Source organism: Triticum dicoccoides, chromosome 6A, assembly GCF_002162155.2.
Source record: "Triticum dicoccoides isolate Atlit2015 ecotype Zavitan chromosome 6A, WEW_v2.0, whole genome shotgun sequence".
NCBI lineage: Eukaryota > Viridiplantae > Streptophyta > Magnoliopsida > Poales > Poaceae > Triticum > Triticum dicoccoides.
This window is the reverse complement of record NC_041390.1, coordinates 348,040,986-348,057,593: the sequence shown is the minus strand read 5'-3', so window position 1 is coordinate 348,057,593 and position 16,608 is coordinate 348,040,986. Positions and strand designations below refer to the sequence as shown.

General features: G+C 41.9%; 1 protein-coding gene across 1 annotated transcript; it reads right to left on the bottom strand.

The window, feature by feature from the left end:
- Positions 1 to 225: 225 nt before the first annotated feature.
- LOC119316890 (protein ACTIVITY OF BC1 COMPLEX KINASE 8, chloroplastic-like) lies at positions 226 to 7,461 on the bottom strand. The gene is made up of 20 exons (XM_037591273.1): positions 6,905 to 7,461; positions 6,273 to 6,408; positions 5,516 to 5,682; positions 4,652 to 4,772; positions 4,443 to 4,543; positions 4,239 to 4,337; positions 3,676 to 3,786; positions 3,509 to 3,588; positions 3,344 to 3,413; positions 2,579 to 2,652; positions 2,434 to 2,503; positions 2,263 to 2,351; positions 2,021 to 2,145; positions 1,826 to 1,906; positions 1,655 to 1,715; positions 1,499 to 1,553; positions 1,302 to 1,400; positions 1,120 to 1,209; positions 678 to 737; positions 226 to 589 (listed from the first exon to the last, which is right to left on the bottom strand). The coding sequence occupies exons 1-20, from the start codon at positions 7,358 to 7,360 to the stop codon at positions 473 to 475; spliced, it is 2,262 nt and encodes a 753-aa protein (XP_037447170.1). The 5' UTR covers positions 7,361 to 7,461; the 3' UTR covers positions 226 to 472.
- Positions 7,462 to 16,608: the final 9,147 nt, after the last annotated feature.

Below are 16,608 nucleotides of genomic sequence, written 5' to 3'. Positions count from 1 at the left end.
ACGCGCTTTTGCCATTAGAAAAGACACGTGGACTCCACAGCCCTTCACTCAGCTGGCATGCGGGCCCGAACACGTGCATAACATTTATCAGGACCAGCAGAGGTGGTTGGGCAACCAACACACGGGCCTGAGGCTGACACCGAGCAGATACGCGCGCGTCCGTGTGAACGCAAATCGGGTCGACACAGGCACACACCAACCGTCTATGAATTGATGTATGCGACAGAAAATGAAACAGGTTGCACAAGCTGTGCTATACTGCTTATATTTACTCTGCAATTGTACAGTATGTACATCTCTTCATCTATTACACCGCATGTACAAAGATTTCATACTCGTACGCCGATGGCTATGCTACACCACCTCTGAGGTAAAACTGCACACAGGCAAAAGGAAAAGAAAAAGCGGATGATAACCGCAACGTATTACACTGAAATCTTTTGGATCAGCTCTCACTGGTCGATTGGTGAACTCAGGCAGTGCCGGTTATCAATCTCTCTTGTTGGTCCAGCTTCTTCACCTTGAGAACGCCAAGCAGGATTTGTAGCCCAAAGAACGCACAAAGACAGTATCCGATGGTTGCTGGCATCTACAATGGATAAATGGAAGTGTGTTTGAATTTAGTTTTGTGCTGGTAATTTTCTGAAAGATGAATGCAGTTTCTTTGGGAAACTTACCCGGATCGAATTGAGGTGCAGAATGGTAGCGAGGTTTACCAAACTCCCGGCAGCCACTCCCTGGGTGACACACAGCAGCGTTTCACAACAGAGGATGGTATTAGCACTCAAAAGAAAATAAAAACAGAGCACGACATCATGATCACATATAGGGGTGTTCATGGCCGGGTTCAAACAAACCCAACCAAAACCGACAGTCAGATGAAAGTACAGCTTTTTCATTAGCCATGATCAAGGACACAAGTTCCAGTTCAAATAAATGAATCGAGCGGTTCCCACTGTGAGACCATTTTTTAACACCCTAATCACACACAGTGCATAGCATCCTAAGAGTTGAAAAACTGGCACCCACCCACTATCAGTTTTATCTTGGACAGCCCTAAATTCCCATAGCAATGATAACATAACACAATATAAAGCTTAATTAATTTATAAAACTCACATATCCAATTGTTTTCTGTACAGCGGCAACTCTTTGAAACGATCTTTCTGATTCTAATGCTCTGACACGAAGCTTGAGATCACCTTGCTCCTGTTATAAAACAACAAAAAATAGACCATTGAGTTCATTGTTGAATGGCACCAGCAAACCACGGAAAATAGGCCAAAGAACATTGTAGATACCAAACGCTCAATGATCTGTGCAAGTTTTTCAACTCTGTCAGGTTGACGGAACACATTGTAGAATGCACGAGATTGCCTGTCCCATCGCTTCCTTGCATCCTGAGGTATAACGAAATGCACATGAAACAATCACTCCATGGTAAACATACTCAGGCGTTACCATGTAGGTTAGAATTATGGACCAAAGGTTAACTTGCCTTAACAAGTACTTCAACACCAGCTTCATTAAATCTGAGCAACTCCATGGCATAACTAGTAATTTAAATAGATGCATCAAATCAGATTCAGAGAAGGCCATGTCAAGATTTTGTCAATTAAGAACATGGAATGCTACTAATGTAGAGAATACTCACGGCTTAGCAATCTCTGTAATATCAAATCTAGGATCTAAACCTTTCCCAATACCATCCAGTACTGAAAGAATGGAGAAAGCATAAGGAGCCATGAATGGACAAAGCATAAGGAGCCATGAAGCTATGGCATCATGTTACAGCCATGGTTCTCTACATGCAAAGCTGTCAGACCTGAGAATGCTCTGACCACAAATGTAAAGGTGGCAGGAAACCGAAATGGTTGATCAGCAGCAATTGCCAAAAGATCCTCTCCTGTAAAATTTTGATGCAAGTTAAAACAGAAAAGCAAAACCAGTAGAATGACATGCATGGCATGTTTCCTTCTATCATGTTCCCTGATAGATTGCAGGAATCATGAACCATTACCGATAGCTGCAAGTCTCTGCTTCTTCTTTTCAAACTTTTCCTCCTTAGATAATTGTTTTTTAAATCCAGGTTCCACGGTTGCCATCTCTCTCTCTTTCCTTTGTGCAGCTAGACGCTCTTCAAAGCTATACAATAGATAAACAGAACGCGGTGAGGCTAAGCGGCGTTGTTGATCTCATTTAGGAAACTTTGTAACTAAGTACAAAGGAGCATCCTTCCGGGATAAAGGACTAGTAGATTACCTATCCAGGAAAAATTGAGCTGTTCTTCTGACGGCTGTCATATCTCCAGTAGGAACAAGGACACCCATTTGAACCATTGCTTGAAGCACCTGCATGGATACACATGATGTTCTGTCAAACTTCATAGGGTCTACATTATTGTCTGCAGGTAAACTACCAAGAAAAACTTACTTTATCAGGATCTTTTTCATAAACTCCATAAAATACTTCAAGCAGTCCTTCGCGGATATTTGGGCTAATACTGCAAGTAAAAAGAATGAAGATTAGATTAATTACATAAATGGACTTTGGAGGAAACAAAATGATCATAAGCAACCTTCCCATCATCCCAAAGTCATAGAAGATAAGCCTCCCACCATTGGCATCATCAACAGCAATGTTCCCTGGATGCTGTAAACGGAATCAATTTAACCAGTGCACGGCTACTGCATTTAATCGAGATACTTAAAAGGAGCAAAATAGAGTACATATGATTTGATATCATGGAATTTATAATCTAAGAGATGATAATATTTGACATTATGGCTATAGCTAACATAAATAGAGCTGCACCCAATAAAATTGCCAAGGTTGGAGATCGTTTGATGATTTGGAATGCACATATGCTTTGCTGATGGGACTCTGGCAGAGCATGACCACATAACTACACCTAGTTTCTCTTAGTGCATAATAATTTTTGTGATTCATTTGAATGCATTATAGCGCCCCCACAAAAAAACATTATAGTGCAATAATAGAAGGTTGACTGCATTTTTTTTATTTGAGCGCAGAAGACATTGCCAAAACACTGGAAATAAAACACTAATATAGTAGATATAGAGTAAAATGAACCTGCAAAGGTTATACCCGAATTCATCCATGTAATCAAGAGGACAAGAGAATATAATGAGAAGTAATCAACAAGACATCCATTAGCCCAGACACTGCTTTACTTTATATGTACTGTATCCATGAATTTATCAGAATTTGTAGAACATTCTTTAATTCTCAAACTGCAAAAGGGAAGCAGCTTCCCTGCCTGGACACCGAAGTCCAATTGAAACAACTACAGCATATTTCGCTTATGTATAGTGCAACTAACCGGGTCGGCGTGGAAAAATCCATGCGATAAAATCTGCTCAAGGTAGGACTCAACAGCATACCGGCCTAACCTGAAAAAGATTACGGTTGGCAACAAAAGATACCAATGTTAGTAGGTACTGCAAAAAAGGTCATGGCCGAGTAGTATTCAGACTTCAGAGGATACCTTTTCCGATCAAGCCCTAACTTATCTATCTGCTGTATCCTATTTATTTTGATTCCTGGGACATACTCCATTGTTAGAACCTACAAAGCATACAAAATAAACTTAAGTCTTATCTTCTGTTCTATGTTGCTTGAGAGTCTATTCACAAATTTCTGCATGGAAGGAACCTGAGGTGTAGTATACTCCCAGTAAATTTCTGGAACCTTCACATAATCCATATTTTTGAAGTTTTCAGCAAACTTTTCAGCATTAAATGCTTCTTTGGTATAGTCTATTTCCTAAAAAACAACCATAAGATGATTATGTAATTTGCTTTCATGTAAATATACAAGAAACACCAAAAATCAAATGGCTGATTTGAAAGAATTTATCTAATACAATCTAAGGAAAATATATTGATAGTTTGATACAAAGAACTCAAAGCAAGAAAGAGCATCATGAAATGGACTAATAATACAGAACAAAGTCAACATCAAGATGTAAGCCTCTCAAGCCCAATCCTCGCACTATTATGGAAGTATTGACACCAAAACGCTGTTTTATGATGCCTAGAGAACTCTAACTACGCATCAAATTATCTCAATTTACTCTCACTGAGGAAAGATGCATAAAAAATGGATACGTTTGCTTCCGATAGTCTGTTATATAATAGGTGTTATTTCAAAAACCTGAAATCTGACAAGCGTGAGATAGTAACAGACCATAGGTTGTGAGCATAAGACAGCCGCACCTGATATAATACATTTGCACATTCATCATAAATAGCAACCCAGTCTCTCTTGGCACCATCTGACTTGGGATCCACTTTCTGAAGGTATTCTGCTATTACCTAGAACATCATCAGTTGAGGCTATCAGCTGATGGTTTGAAAAGAAAGAAAAATAATAGAGAGGCACAATCTGTTAGGGAAAAAGTACACTTTTAAGAGACTTGCCCTTAAATTCTTCAGATCAATATCAAACAGCTCTTTCAGACCAGGCCTTTGCACCTTGAGTACAACTTCTTGGCCATTTAGGCTTGCCCGATGAACCTGGCCTGCCAAAAAGGGATGTATTGTTACAGTGTCAAGTTGACACAAGAAAATAAAATGCTTTTGTTCTAGTCAAATTTCAAGATTACATATCTAGTCTACGAGCTTATTACCGAGGCTAGCAGCAGCTAATGGTTCAACGTCAAATCGTTCAAATATCTCATTTACAGATGCTCCCAGCTCTTCTTCAATAGTTGACACAGCTGTCTCTGAAGGGAATGGAGGGACCTGATCCTGCAAAAGAGGGTCCATGATAACATTAGTATAAAGTAAAGATATAGCACTGCTAGTTACCAAAAATCTAGGAAATGCGAGAAGTTTTTAACTGACAAGAACGACTATTTTACTACGCTGATCTGTTGACCAATTTAACTAAATTGGATACATATTTATGCATAAATTTGCAACTGGAGGACTTTGGGGAATTTGGGTCAGCAACAATCAAGCGCATATAGCTGAAGCTCGTAAGCTACTGGAGGAGATCGTGATTAGCCGGCGCTAACAGAAACAAGAGACGGTAAGATTTCAACGACTGAGAGCAGTTAGCTGATGGTGGAAGTGTTCTAATAGGCCTTAAATACTTGTGTTTTATCAAACCACCAAAAAACAAACGATGTTTCATATGCAGATAGGGTGGTTCATAGCAGGTATTATGAGATTCTGATAGACCCCCAATTTAAAATCCAAGAGATAATCTTTTGAAGTTAATCTATGTCAAGACACTTAGTACAGATTTTACCCATGGTCATTACTGAATACTTTTTTTTTTGCGGGAGTACTGAATACTTATTTTAAGATTCACAGACTTTTCGCTACGAGTAATGAAACAAGCCCTTATGTTTTTCTAATAGGTTAAGTACACGTTCCCTATAGCAATCTATTACAGATGCAGATTTGCTAATAAACAATAATCCAATATTCACCGCAGATGCTTTGGATGTGTCCAGATGCGGAAGTATAGAAGTGTGCATGCAAACCTGCAATTCAGATAATTGATCCACATATTCTTTTGGAAGAATATCCACCCTGGTGGAGAATTGCTGTCCTATTTTAATAAATGTGGGGCCTAATCTCAAAATACTCTCCTTGAGCCACTTGGCAAGAACTTTCCTCCTCATTACCCTTTTCTCTTCCGTCATCCCCCCTGCAGGTAATTCATCGGCATGAAGGGATGCCTTATGCAGACAATTTTACTAAGAATATGTAGGGAACTTTAGGGCACAAACGAACAGCATCCAGCAAGTCAGTGAATTGTTTAAAATGCAATACACCCTGTTTATAAGATGAAGGATTTTAAGCCGGCGTCCTTTCTCCATGTTATCATATAGTACTTCTTGTTATATGTTCAAACAGTAAGGCACCTTTTATGACATGTAAGCTAAAGTAGTTGGATTACACTTCATCTCAAAAGCCATGGAATTGCCTATTGTTTTCACAAGTAGAAAAATAAGTCCAAATCTGCCTCTCAAGTATCTTGGTAACGAATATACTAACACAAATAAACATCTGAGGCTGCACGTGGTTGACAAGTAAAGCCTAAATGTGCAAAAAAAAAAAAATATGACACATAAAACAATCATTTGTTATTTTATGGAATATGACCCAAAGACTTGCAAGAAACTGACTGACATGTAGTGGAGTACGAAAAGATAGAAGTCCAGGTACCTAAGCTTTGTGGTATAAAACCTTTAATATAGTACCGTGTCGTTTCTGTTTGCGTGATTAAGTTCTAACCTCGATAAGTGAACTTCTGGTTGTTGAGCCAAACCTTGAATATAAATGCGAAGACAGAGCCCCATATCTCCAAGGTTCTTTGAATCGTTGAATAGGTTTTAAACCGATTCCAACGACCACCAGGAACAACAGACACCTGCAAGATTTAGATTTTTCAACCCAGAATGAGGAAGCATTAATAATGGCATGAGATAAACATTTCAGCTGATCCCAGATGAACAACAATATTAACACAAATCATGGAGTCAAAATGTGCATGACGGTAAGTCATGCTTCCATCCGCACAAGCTGAAAGCACTACAGGGCTGACAGAACAAACAACTGACAAGCTTGTTTACTTCTCTCCACCACGGTGCATATTCTATTACTCCTTTCTGACGATGCTATTACCCGGCCTTCCCTGAATATAACTTCATTCCAGCTAGAACAAAATATGAACGACCTACTCCTTGCATTACACATTTACACTGACGTGTCACTGAAGTCTTTAGTCAAAGCAACATGGCAGTCCTGCTTACTACAGGAGATATCGCACATCCGTCTCAGAAAACAAAAATGGCACAACGCACTGATCGCACACACTGACAGACGCATACTTAGGAATAGAAAACGCCGAGCAAACAAATATTCACCTTGGGCATGGCCTCTCCGTCGCTTCGCTTAAACCATGCGTCCTCCCTGCCTATCTCCTCCACTCTCTCCTTCCTCCTCTCATCCTCACCCGGCCCACGGCCGGATACCACAGAAGTGCCAGACCCGGATGGCACGGGCTTCACGCTCGCGCCGTTCCCACTCCCACTCGCACTCCTGTTGCTGTTGCTGTTTCCGTTGCCGTTGGACCCGAGGTACGCCTCCACCGCGGCATCGTCGTACCCGAGCCTGCTCGCGCTCCCGTTGAGCCCGAACTTCCTGGCTTCCTCCTCAGTAAACGCAGAGGAGGATTTCTCCTCGAGAACAGCAAGAACGAGGCGGTCCTTTGATCGGCGGCGGAAGCGGAGCGGTGGCGGGGGGCGGCGGAGGCGGAGGTGGTCGGGAACGGAGAGCGAAGAGGAGGCGACGAGGGAGGCGGCCGCGGCCGCGACGGACATGGCGGGGCGGAGAGCTAGGGTTTGGCTGTGGGGGTCGAGGGGGTGGAAGCGAGGGGAGGCGGCGGAGGAGGGAGTGGTGTGGAGGAGGGAGCAAGGCGCGGGAAGGGCCAGAGGAGAGCGGTGGTGGGAGGGGAGCCACATGGTTGGCACGGAGGATGAGGCGATCTCACGTGTGGAGAGGTGATTGGGGCGACGGTGAGTGATGGGGCCCAGTTGGTGGGGTAGGATCACGTGGAAAGTTTCTTTCTTTCTTTCTTCTTTTTTTTTGAAAAATCTTATCTCGCGTCCGTCCAATTTTAAGACTTAGAGCAACTCTAGCAGACCCCGCATCCGTCCCCGACCCACAAAATAACCGCCAAAATGCGGGTAGGGGCGGAAAAACCTGCCGGATCAGAACCCGCATCCCGTCCCGGTTAGCAAAATTTTTTGAGGGACGCGGCAAAATCCCAACCCCAACCCGGGAATACGCGGGTTTCCTCCTCGCGGCTGCGGTGCCCTGCGTCACATAGAAGCAGTTGGCGGGACGGACATTTCAACCCGCGCGCTTTCCCTCCTCCTTCCGCCGCCGACCGCCCTTGCTTCTGCCCGCCCGCCGCTGGCGATTTTCGGCCAAATCTGCGGGCGGAATCGGTCCACGAGGCCGCCCACACCCTCCCGCCCCGAGACGCTGCACCGCCCCCCGGATCCGGCGAGAAGAGACGCCCTCGTCGCTGCCGCTGCCGGGGATCGACCACCGTCGTGCCCGCCTCCTAATCGCCGCCCGGGATCACCCGCCGCGTCTGCCACCGGTTAGTGCGTTTTGTTGTGATTTTTGCAATCTAGGTTTAGTTTGGTCATGGCACTTGCCGTGAAGGAGCACGAAGACGAGAACCGGAAGAGGAGGCGAGGATCGACCGTCGGGCGCCTTTGCATTCCCCGGAATCGTCATCTTAGGAACGAGATGTTGATGCAAGACTACTTCACGAAGAATCCAACGTATCCACCGCACCTCTTCCGGAGAAGGTACCGAATGCGTCGAGTGTCAAAATTGTTCAAGCTTGCGAGGCAAATTGCCGGTATTTTACTCAAACAAGAAATGTTGCGGGCTTAAAGGGATTTAGTGCATATCAAAAAATCTCCGCGGCAATGCGAGTGATTGCATATGGTATTCCGGCTGACTATGCCGATGAGTACCTTCGCATTGGTGAAGATACTACAATTGAGTCTGTGCGTAGATTTGCAAAGGTGATCATCCGTGTCTTTGGTCCTGAGTATCTTCGGGCTCCCAACGAAAATGACACAAAGAAATTGATGGCAACTAATGAGAGGAGAGGTTGGCCTGGCATGCTAAGTAGCATTGATTGTATGCATTGGACTTGGAAAAATTGCCCCAAGGCATGGCAAGGAATGTATTGTGGCAAGTCTCGTGATGCAATAATTGTGCTTGAGGTCGTAGCATCCGATGATTTATGGATTTGGCATTGCTTTTTTGGTATGTCGGGCACTCTCAATGATACCAATGTGTTGCAACGGTCTCATTTATTTGCTAGGCTTGCTAGTGGTGATGCTCCTGCTTGCAACTACACTATCAATGGGCATGAATACACAAAGGGGTATTATCTTGCTGATGGTATATACCCTCCTTGGTGCACATTTGTCAAAAGAACCAAAGAACCCAAAACTAAAAAGCAATGTGAATTTGCAAGGGTGCAAGAGGCAGCCCGAAAAGACATTGAAAGAGCATTCGGTGTTTTGCAATCTAGGTTTGCCATTGTCCATGGTCCTGCTCGTTTTTGGGAAAAGAAAACCTTGAAAAATATTATGGCATGTTGTGTTATCCTGCACAATATGATTCTTGAAGATGAGAGAGGAATGAACTTGGAATTCTTCTATGACAATGTGGGTAGTCATGTCAAACCAGCTAGAAACCCTAACCGCATTAGAGCTTTCCTTCAAACATACAAGGAGATTGAAAATGCAAACACCCACTTTTAAATTCAGGAGAATCTCATTGATCACCATTGGCAAAGGGTTGGACAGTGACTTTTTTTGTATTCATTTGTATTTGTATTCATGACAAGTTTTGTATTGCATTATTTAAGTTTGCTATGCTGATTTGAATAATTATTTGTAATGTGGATGATTATTGTATTATGTTTGATTTGAATAATTAAGTTTTGCTTTCGATTGTTGTCTTTATGTTGGATTTGATATTTGCAGGCCGATAAGATGCGGGATGCAGCGGCGCAAAGAGCAGACCCCGCAAAGCCGACCAGTAAAAAAGCATATTCCGCGCATATGCTTTTTTACGGGTCCGTTTGAGGGGTCTGCATCTGTGGCCGTCCAAGCCGGCCCGCAAAAGCGGTTTTGCGCGAACTGCAAACGCGTTTTGCGGCCGGCGGGATGCGGGGTCTGCTAGAGTTGCTCTTACCTAGTGAACGCTGTTGTAGCTGTTTGATTCTGTTGCAGGGATCTTGGCGCATGCTACCAGCCATGTCACCGCAATTGGATTGTTCATTGCGGTGCATATCGGAGCCAATGGCTTGTCCCTTTTCTCCTCACCCTCCACAGAACACCTTGCATTCCCCCACGTATCCAACCCCTCCCAGCCGAATCTTCGGCGATCCCTGATGAGGTTTCTGCAGCGACAGCCGGCGAACTGTCACGATTCTCAACAAGGGATGCATGTTGGTCACCGTGTAGTCATGCGGCGGAACGATGTCTGCCCTGGCGCGTGCTGCAGCAGGTTGACGGAACACCAGATATCAGGGTATACACAAAAACCATACATCGGCGCCTCCTTGGAAATATCTAGCATTGGGAAAGTATAACTATGGTCAAAAATGTATCTTGGTAAAAATACTTGTGTAGGAACTACAGAGCAACGGGTCACACGCTGTGAAATATGTCACAAAAGGTCCCCGGAGAGACTCATGATGCCAGCCATGACACACTCGAGGGCTGAGGCGCCGAGCAGACGGGGCACATGTCGACCGGAGAGGACGACCTTGTAGAGTACTCCATCGACCACGCATTAAATACCCGGTCGGCCTACCCCCCTAGCCCGGTGCAGGGCTACGGGTAGGGTCATCATCACAACAACCAGGAGGGACGAATGACAAGACCGGACGTTGGTGCGGTGTAAAGCGGGAGAAGGGCGGTGCGGCGCGTCACGTCGATGGAAAAACTCGAGCACCTCACATGCAACAGTGTCAGCTCACCTACTGCAATGTGACAGAGGTAAGTGGTACGCCTCGCCGACCATTATTCGTATACTTTCACATGTATTTTGTAGACCAAATGTGGTATCCCCCAGACCTATATAAGGGGAGGGCCATGGTCAAACAAGGGGACAACACTTGGCTACCACCACACCACCAGCAACTACAAGGCAACGATAAGATAGGCAGAGAGGAGGAAGAGCATATTTAGGAGTGTTCAAGCACTCTAACTAGTACCCCGACCACCACTGGTCTCAGCCCGACCACCACATTTGTAACACAAAAAGCACTTGTATCCCCCAGTTTATATCAATACCAACATGGCGTAGGGTTTTACGCTAAGATGGTGGCCTGAACTTGTATAAAATCCCCATGTGTCCTGGTTTGCCTCTGCCCATGGATTAACAAGGCGTTTAGCCCTTGGCCGAACTCACAAATACATGGTATCCCGGTCCCTTGTGTCCTGAGTACACACTCCGGCATCTTGCACGCCATGTAGGGGGCTAAAGTGCTCTTGTCACTCCGACTCATGGTTATGGCAGGCAAGTGTCGTATCTCCTGTTAGCCCTAGATTCGGGGGAAGGATAACACACGAAGAGGGAAGGGTCCGAGTGTGGTTAACCGCAAAGGAAAAGTGTTGGGGAGTGTAGTAGAAAACAAAAAAACGCCCTACGAACACCCAGGAACAATATGAAGATGCATATCGGGTTTAGATCAATGATCATTACCGACTCCAGAGTGTAGCGGAAGTAGATGAGTCGGTGTAGATCGTACATGGAGCCCCTCGAACGTTGATGGCAATCTCATGAACCACCCTCTAATGATCCCTCGAACGGAAGACTAAAAGCACAGTCTCTCTACTTGGTTGCAAGCGTACGGTCTTCATGATCTGGCAGCACTTCGCCGTCCAAAGCTAATCATCGTAGGAGAATTAGAGGGAGGAAATTAGAACCACATGGGGATTCTAATTATGAGGATTAGAGGTGGATATGACTAGCTCTAATTAGTCAACTGAGACCAACTAGAATTAGAACTAGATCAACCCTAGAGGAGGCTCCGAAACTTGTGTAACATAGGGTGGAAATCCTCTAGTATATATAGGTTTAGGGGAGAGGAGGGGGCGGCCACCAAGGGGGAAGGAGTCCCCCTCGGTGCGCCGGCCTAGGGGGGGAGTTGGACTCCCACCCCTAGTAGGATTAGGCCTCCCATAGTGGGAAAGGGGGGCGCCTCCCTATTGGGCCCTTGTGGCCCAATTCCTTCTCCACCTCCTGGCCTTATTAGGCCAATTGATATTAAATTAAATATATATTCATTCTAAACATTTTCAAATCATTATATATAATTTAACATCCCCGGAAACATTTTCCACCTACATATAATTAAGCGGTAATACCAGGTAATACTCAATATTCACCGAAACCCTATTGGTGACCCCAAACGCTTCCGGAACCTCTCGGAACTATTCTGGGTATTAGTGAAACAATTACACAAATATATTCTCATTACTCCCATACCACTAACACTCATCAGATCATGATTACCTTAAGCTTGTGACCTAGTAGGTTCGGTAAATCATAGACATGAACAAAACCTCTTCGTTTAATGACCGATAGCGGAACCATGGACACCCATATCGATCCCTGCGATTACACGAATGGTATTCCAGTGAACCTTTGGTTATCATGTGATGTTCCCTTTGCTTCACGATACTTTACAAAACTCGGTGAGCGTCGGTATCCTCCTGAATCATCACCATGCTCACTATACCATTGCTCATGTTACCGGTTTTATTCTTCTTTCTCGTTAACGTGTTTCGGCATCCCTGTGACGTAGTCACCTATGTCTGGGCAGACAATGATGGATGCCTTCACACCGAGAGGTCCCTAAGAATATATCCCCATCGCCGAAGGAGCAAATCCCACTCTCGAGCTATCCGGTCACTTGTCAAACTTTTTGGTGAACCTAAAAGTTGTCGTTATGATCACCTTGTCACAGATGACGTTTGAGCAACCCCAAAGCCCACCGTCTGGTAGGAAGTGACCGAGACACTCTCATGGTTTGAGTAACTAAAAACATGCTAACACTTTGTGTTAAATAGATGATTTCAGATGATATAATCACAAAGTATAACAGACAAGTATTGGGTCGATTCAATATGATCGTTCTTCCAACATCATACCCTCAATGTTGTTCCTAAGATCTAGAAAATGTGACCACCAACAACACTTGAGCCAGCCTTAGAGGTGAGACCGGGAACCTATTGTTTAACCATTTATCATTTCACACGTGCATATGAGTTTTCCACTGAATGGCATATTCCATGATCATAGCAGTTATAGCATGAAATATAAACTCTTAATTATGAACAATGAAATATAATGACACAATATTATTGCCTCTAGTGCATATATCAAACAGTCTCCCACTTGCACTAGAGTCAATAATCTAGCTGCATAGTCTTGAAACACCTATGTCTTATCTGGTGTTGCTCATGCTTTGCTTGTGGTAGAGCCTTTGTCATTAGGTTTAACATATTCAAAACACTGTAATATTTGTGTTAGTATTGTATGATTTTAAGGATCTCAATCCATCTTGCTTTGAGCTTTAACATTTTATTCAAAATAAAATATTATTGAATTCATTGCACTTTGAATCACACCGATTATATCAAGACTTTTCTTGATTATATTCACATCATACTCTGGATCCACCCATTTATATCAAGCCTCTTCTTGATTAGCCATATTCATAATATAATGTTTATGGGTTTCTTACAACTTCTGTAACATCCAATTATATCAAGACATTTCTTGATCCAGACAATATTGAAACATCTAATGTTTTCAAAACATATATTTCTATCGTTATAGAATCAACAATATTGTTCATAAAATAATTCTAAGTAATTATCATAGCCCAATTATATCAATAATGAACTTTAACTTCATACTCTCAAAATAATACATTTATTCTTTGAGATCCTTGATATCTGTTACTAACATTTAGTAAAACTTTTTGGCCCTTTTATATATCATAACTATCAAGATGAATTCATTCATATATCCATGCTTATCAATTGATTATGATAAGCATTGAGTTATATGACATTGAGAGAAAACATTTTCTCTGTTTAAACCTTTGTCAAAAAATATAAACTTATTTTAGCTCAATCATGCATTTTGGATCTATCTTTACATATTCTTTTATGCCCAATATTCTGCCTTACAATTTGATGGAAACCATGTTTCAAAACCATTTTGTTTGTGCTTTGAAGTTTTATTTCCATTCCACAATATGTCATATACATATGAGATCAGAAATACTATATAGCTCCCAATGAGTTTTATATACACTAAGTACTTTTATCATTTTGACAAGATCAAGATCTCAATGCCAGCTCACTTGTTATAATCTCCAAAAATCTTTTGAAGTGTCCCAAGGAGCACATTTATCCGGTGTCCCAAGGATTTTAAAACTTTTTTGGTTGTATCATTCATACATTCTTTTCCTATTTAAGAAACTTTTTTGATATCCATTCTATTTACTTCATACTCTTTGAAGTATCAACCAAGTTCTAAACTTGTTTATTATGTATGAAAAGTAACAGCTAAGTTCCAAACTTAATTGTATATGTTTTCATTCTGGTGTGCATGGCTATGAGCCATTCCTTTGAGCTGGGCACCGCCATCGCTTCCCTGTAGTGTGCTAGTTCATCTTCTTCTAAGATGAATATCTCATCGTGAAATTTCAGAAAATTCAACGATATTCCTGATTTGCATAATCATGTTAGAGTTTCTACATCCAATGTAGTAACTTACGGTTTATTTTTCAGACAAATTGGAACAACTTCTGGTTTGGTAATCCTGCTTATTATTGTTAGAGATCCAATAATCCTTTCCAGGCTGTAATGTCCTCCCACTTATTTCTTTGACAAGAAAACCCTTTCTTGAAAAAGTGTTCATCTGTGACAAACACTTTGCCTTTTGAACATTTCAATGGAAGGAATCCAAATAATTTTTTTGAGATACCTTACAATTCAACATTTATCTACTTTGTAAATTCCATAACTCATATGGTTTCTATTAGCCAAATTAATATGCGGTGCTCTATTTAGTGTACATCTTGCTATTTCAACTATACCCCCTAAATTTTTTATAAGTAGATCGGTAATAATACCACAATCATTCGAGTGTTTTGCTAAACTTATGACTCGGATAATTTTATTCAATATTGAAGAATCACTTTATCTGTTGTCATAATGATCCTTATCTTCATTATAAAATATTTGAACTCTTCAAATAATATATTCTGAAATTCCTTTGAACTATTCAAATATTTTAGATTTTATGTAAGTAAATAATATTTTCCTAATCTTTAATGAAGCAAATTATCCATCGCTCCTGTGTTATTGATCGGATTTTATACATCACTATGTATTCTTTTATTTGATTTCTCGTTCAAGATAATTCAATACTTCATCTATATGAAGATTATTTCCCGATATAACCAAGCAGTGCCACATTTAAGTGGAGCTCATCAGTCTTCTCAAGGTGTTTAGCTTTAGTGTTATAGAAATTTTCAAATCAAGATTTATGAATAAACCATCAAAAGTTGAGGTAAATCTAAACACATTCTTTTAACCACTTCAACAACTATTGTTCTAAACTTTATAAGAATACCCTTCGCATAATCCAAAACATAATGTCTTACACAACTCCAAAATGTAATAACTATTATTTGATCCTAAGATAAATCTTGAAGATAGACTCCATTAGTCTTGAGTAGCGATCCCATCACCATCCTTGACTAGCATTATGTCTTTATTTCTTCTCAACTTGTGAGCTTTCAGTAGTCCCTGCATCAGATTGCAAACGAGAGCAATCGATCAGTATCAAATACTTGTGACATACAGAAACAAGTGAAACGACATTAAGTTTGTATAACTTTTATACCTTTACTGGAAGAACCGTTCTTCTTATTTGCCAAGTACTTCTTGCAGTTAGGCTTCTAGTGACCCTTCTGTTTGCAGTAGAAACATTCAGTCTCCTTAGTGGCTCCACCCTTGTTCTTCTTCCGAGAGACAGTCTTACCGACACTAGTAGATTTCTTCTTGGACTTGCCCTTCTTCTTGAAACTGGTAGTCTTGTTGACCATCAACACTTCTTTGTTCTTCTGCATCCCATCTTCCGTAGTTTTGAGCATAGCAAACAACTCATTTGCACTTTTCTCCATCCCGTTCATGTTGTAATTCATGGTAAACCATCGTAAGATGGGGGGCAGTGAAGCAAGCACAATATCTGTACTGAGTGTTGGTGGAATTCTAAATTCCAATGAAGCAAGTCTACCAACATATTCAACAAGCTTCACTATTTTCTCACTTATTAAGGAACCCTCTTTCATCTTGCACTCAATCAGGGCCTTGGTTAATTCAAATCATTCGGTCCTTGCCTATTTCTTGTACAGAACTTCTAGTGACCTAATTACAAATTGAGTGGTAGATCATTCAAAACGCTTCTGTAGTTCATGATCCATGCAAGTTAACATGAGACACTAGATTGACTCATAGTCATCACTATGAGCAACATAAGCAGCAACTTCTTCTGGTGGTTCATCCTTTGAGGGAGCATCACCCAAGGGCTGATCCAGCACGTACTCTGATACATCTCCAACATATTTTTTTATTGTTCCATGCTAATATAGTATCATTCCTGGATGTTTATTATGCAATTATATATTTTTTTGGGACTAACCTATTAACCTAGTGCCCAATGCCAGTTGTTCTTTACTTGTTTTTGGCTTGTCAGAAAATCAGTAACAACCTGAGTCCAAATGCTATGAAACTTTTTGATGGTTTTTTCTAGACCATAAGGGACCCTAGAAGCTTCGGAAGAAGAACTGAAGTGCCACAAGGCAGCGACAAGCATGCCAGGCATGCCCCGGGGGGCGCCCCCAGGCTTATTGGCCCCTTGTGGCACCTCCTAACCTAATTCCAGCTCTATAAATTCCCAAATATTACCCGTACATCTGAGAGCCACCCCAAATACTTTT

Coding starts and splice junctions, on each gene's coding strand:
- LOC119316890 (XM_037591273.1), bottom strand. CDS start 7,360: ATGTCCGTCGCGGCCGCGGCCGCCTCCCTCGTCGCCTCCTCTTCGCTC. Junction 4,338..4,442: donor TTGATCTGAAGAATTTAAGG/GCAAGTCTCTTA, acceptor ATGATGTTCTAG/GTAATAGCAGAATACCTTCA. Junction 2,653..3,343: donor GATTTTTCCACGCCGACCCG/GTTAGTTGCACT, acceptor TTCCGTTTACAG/CATCCAGGGAACATTGCTGT.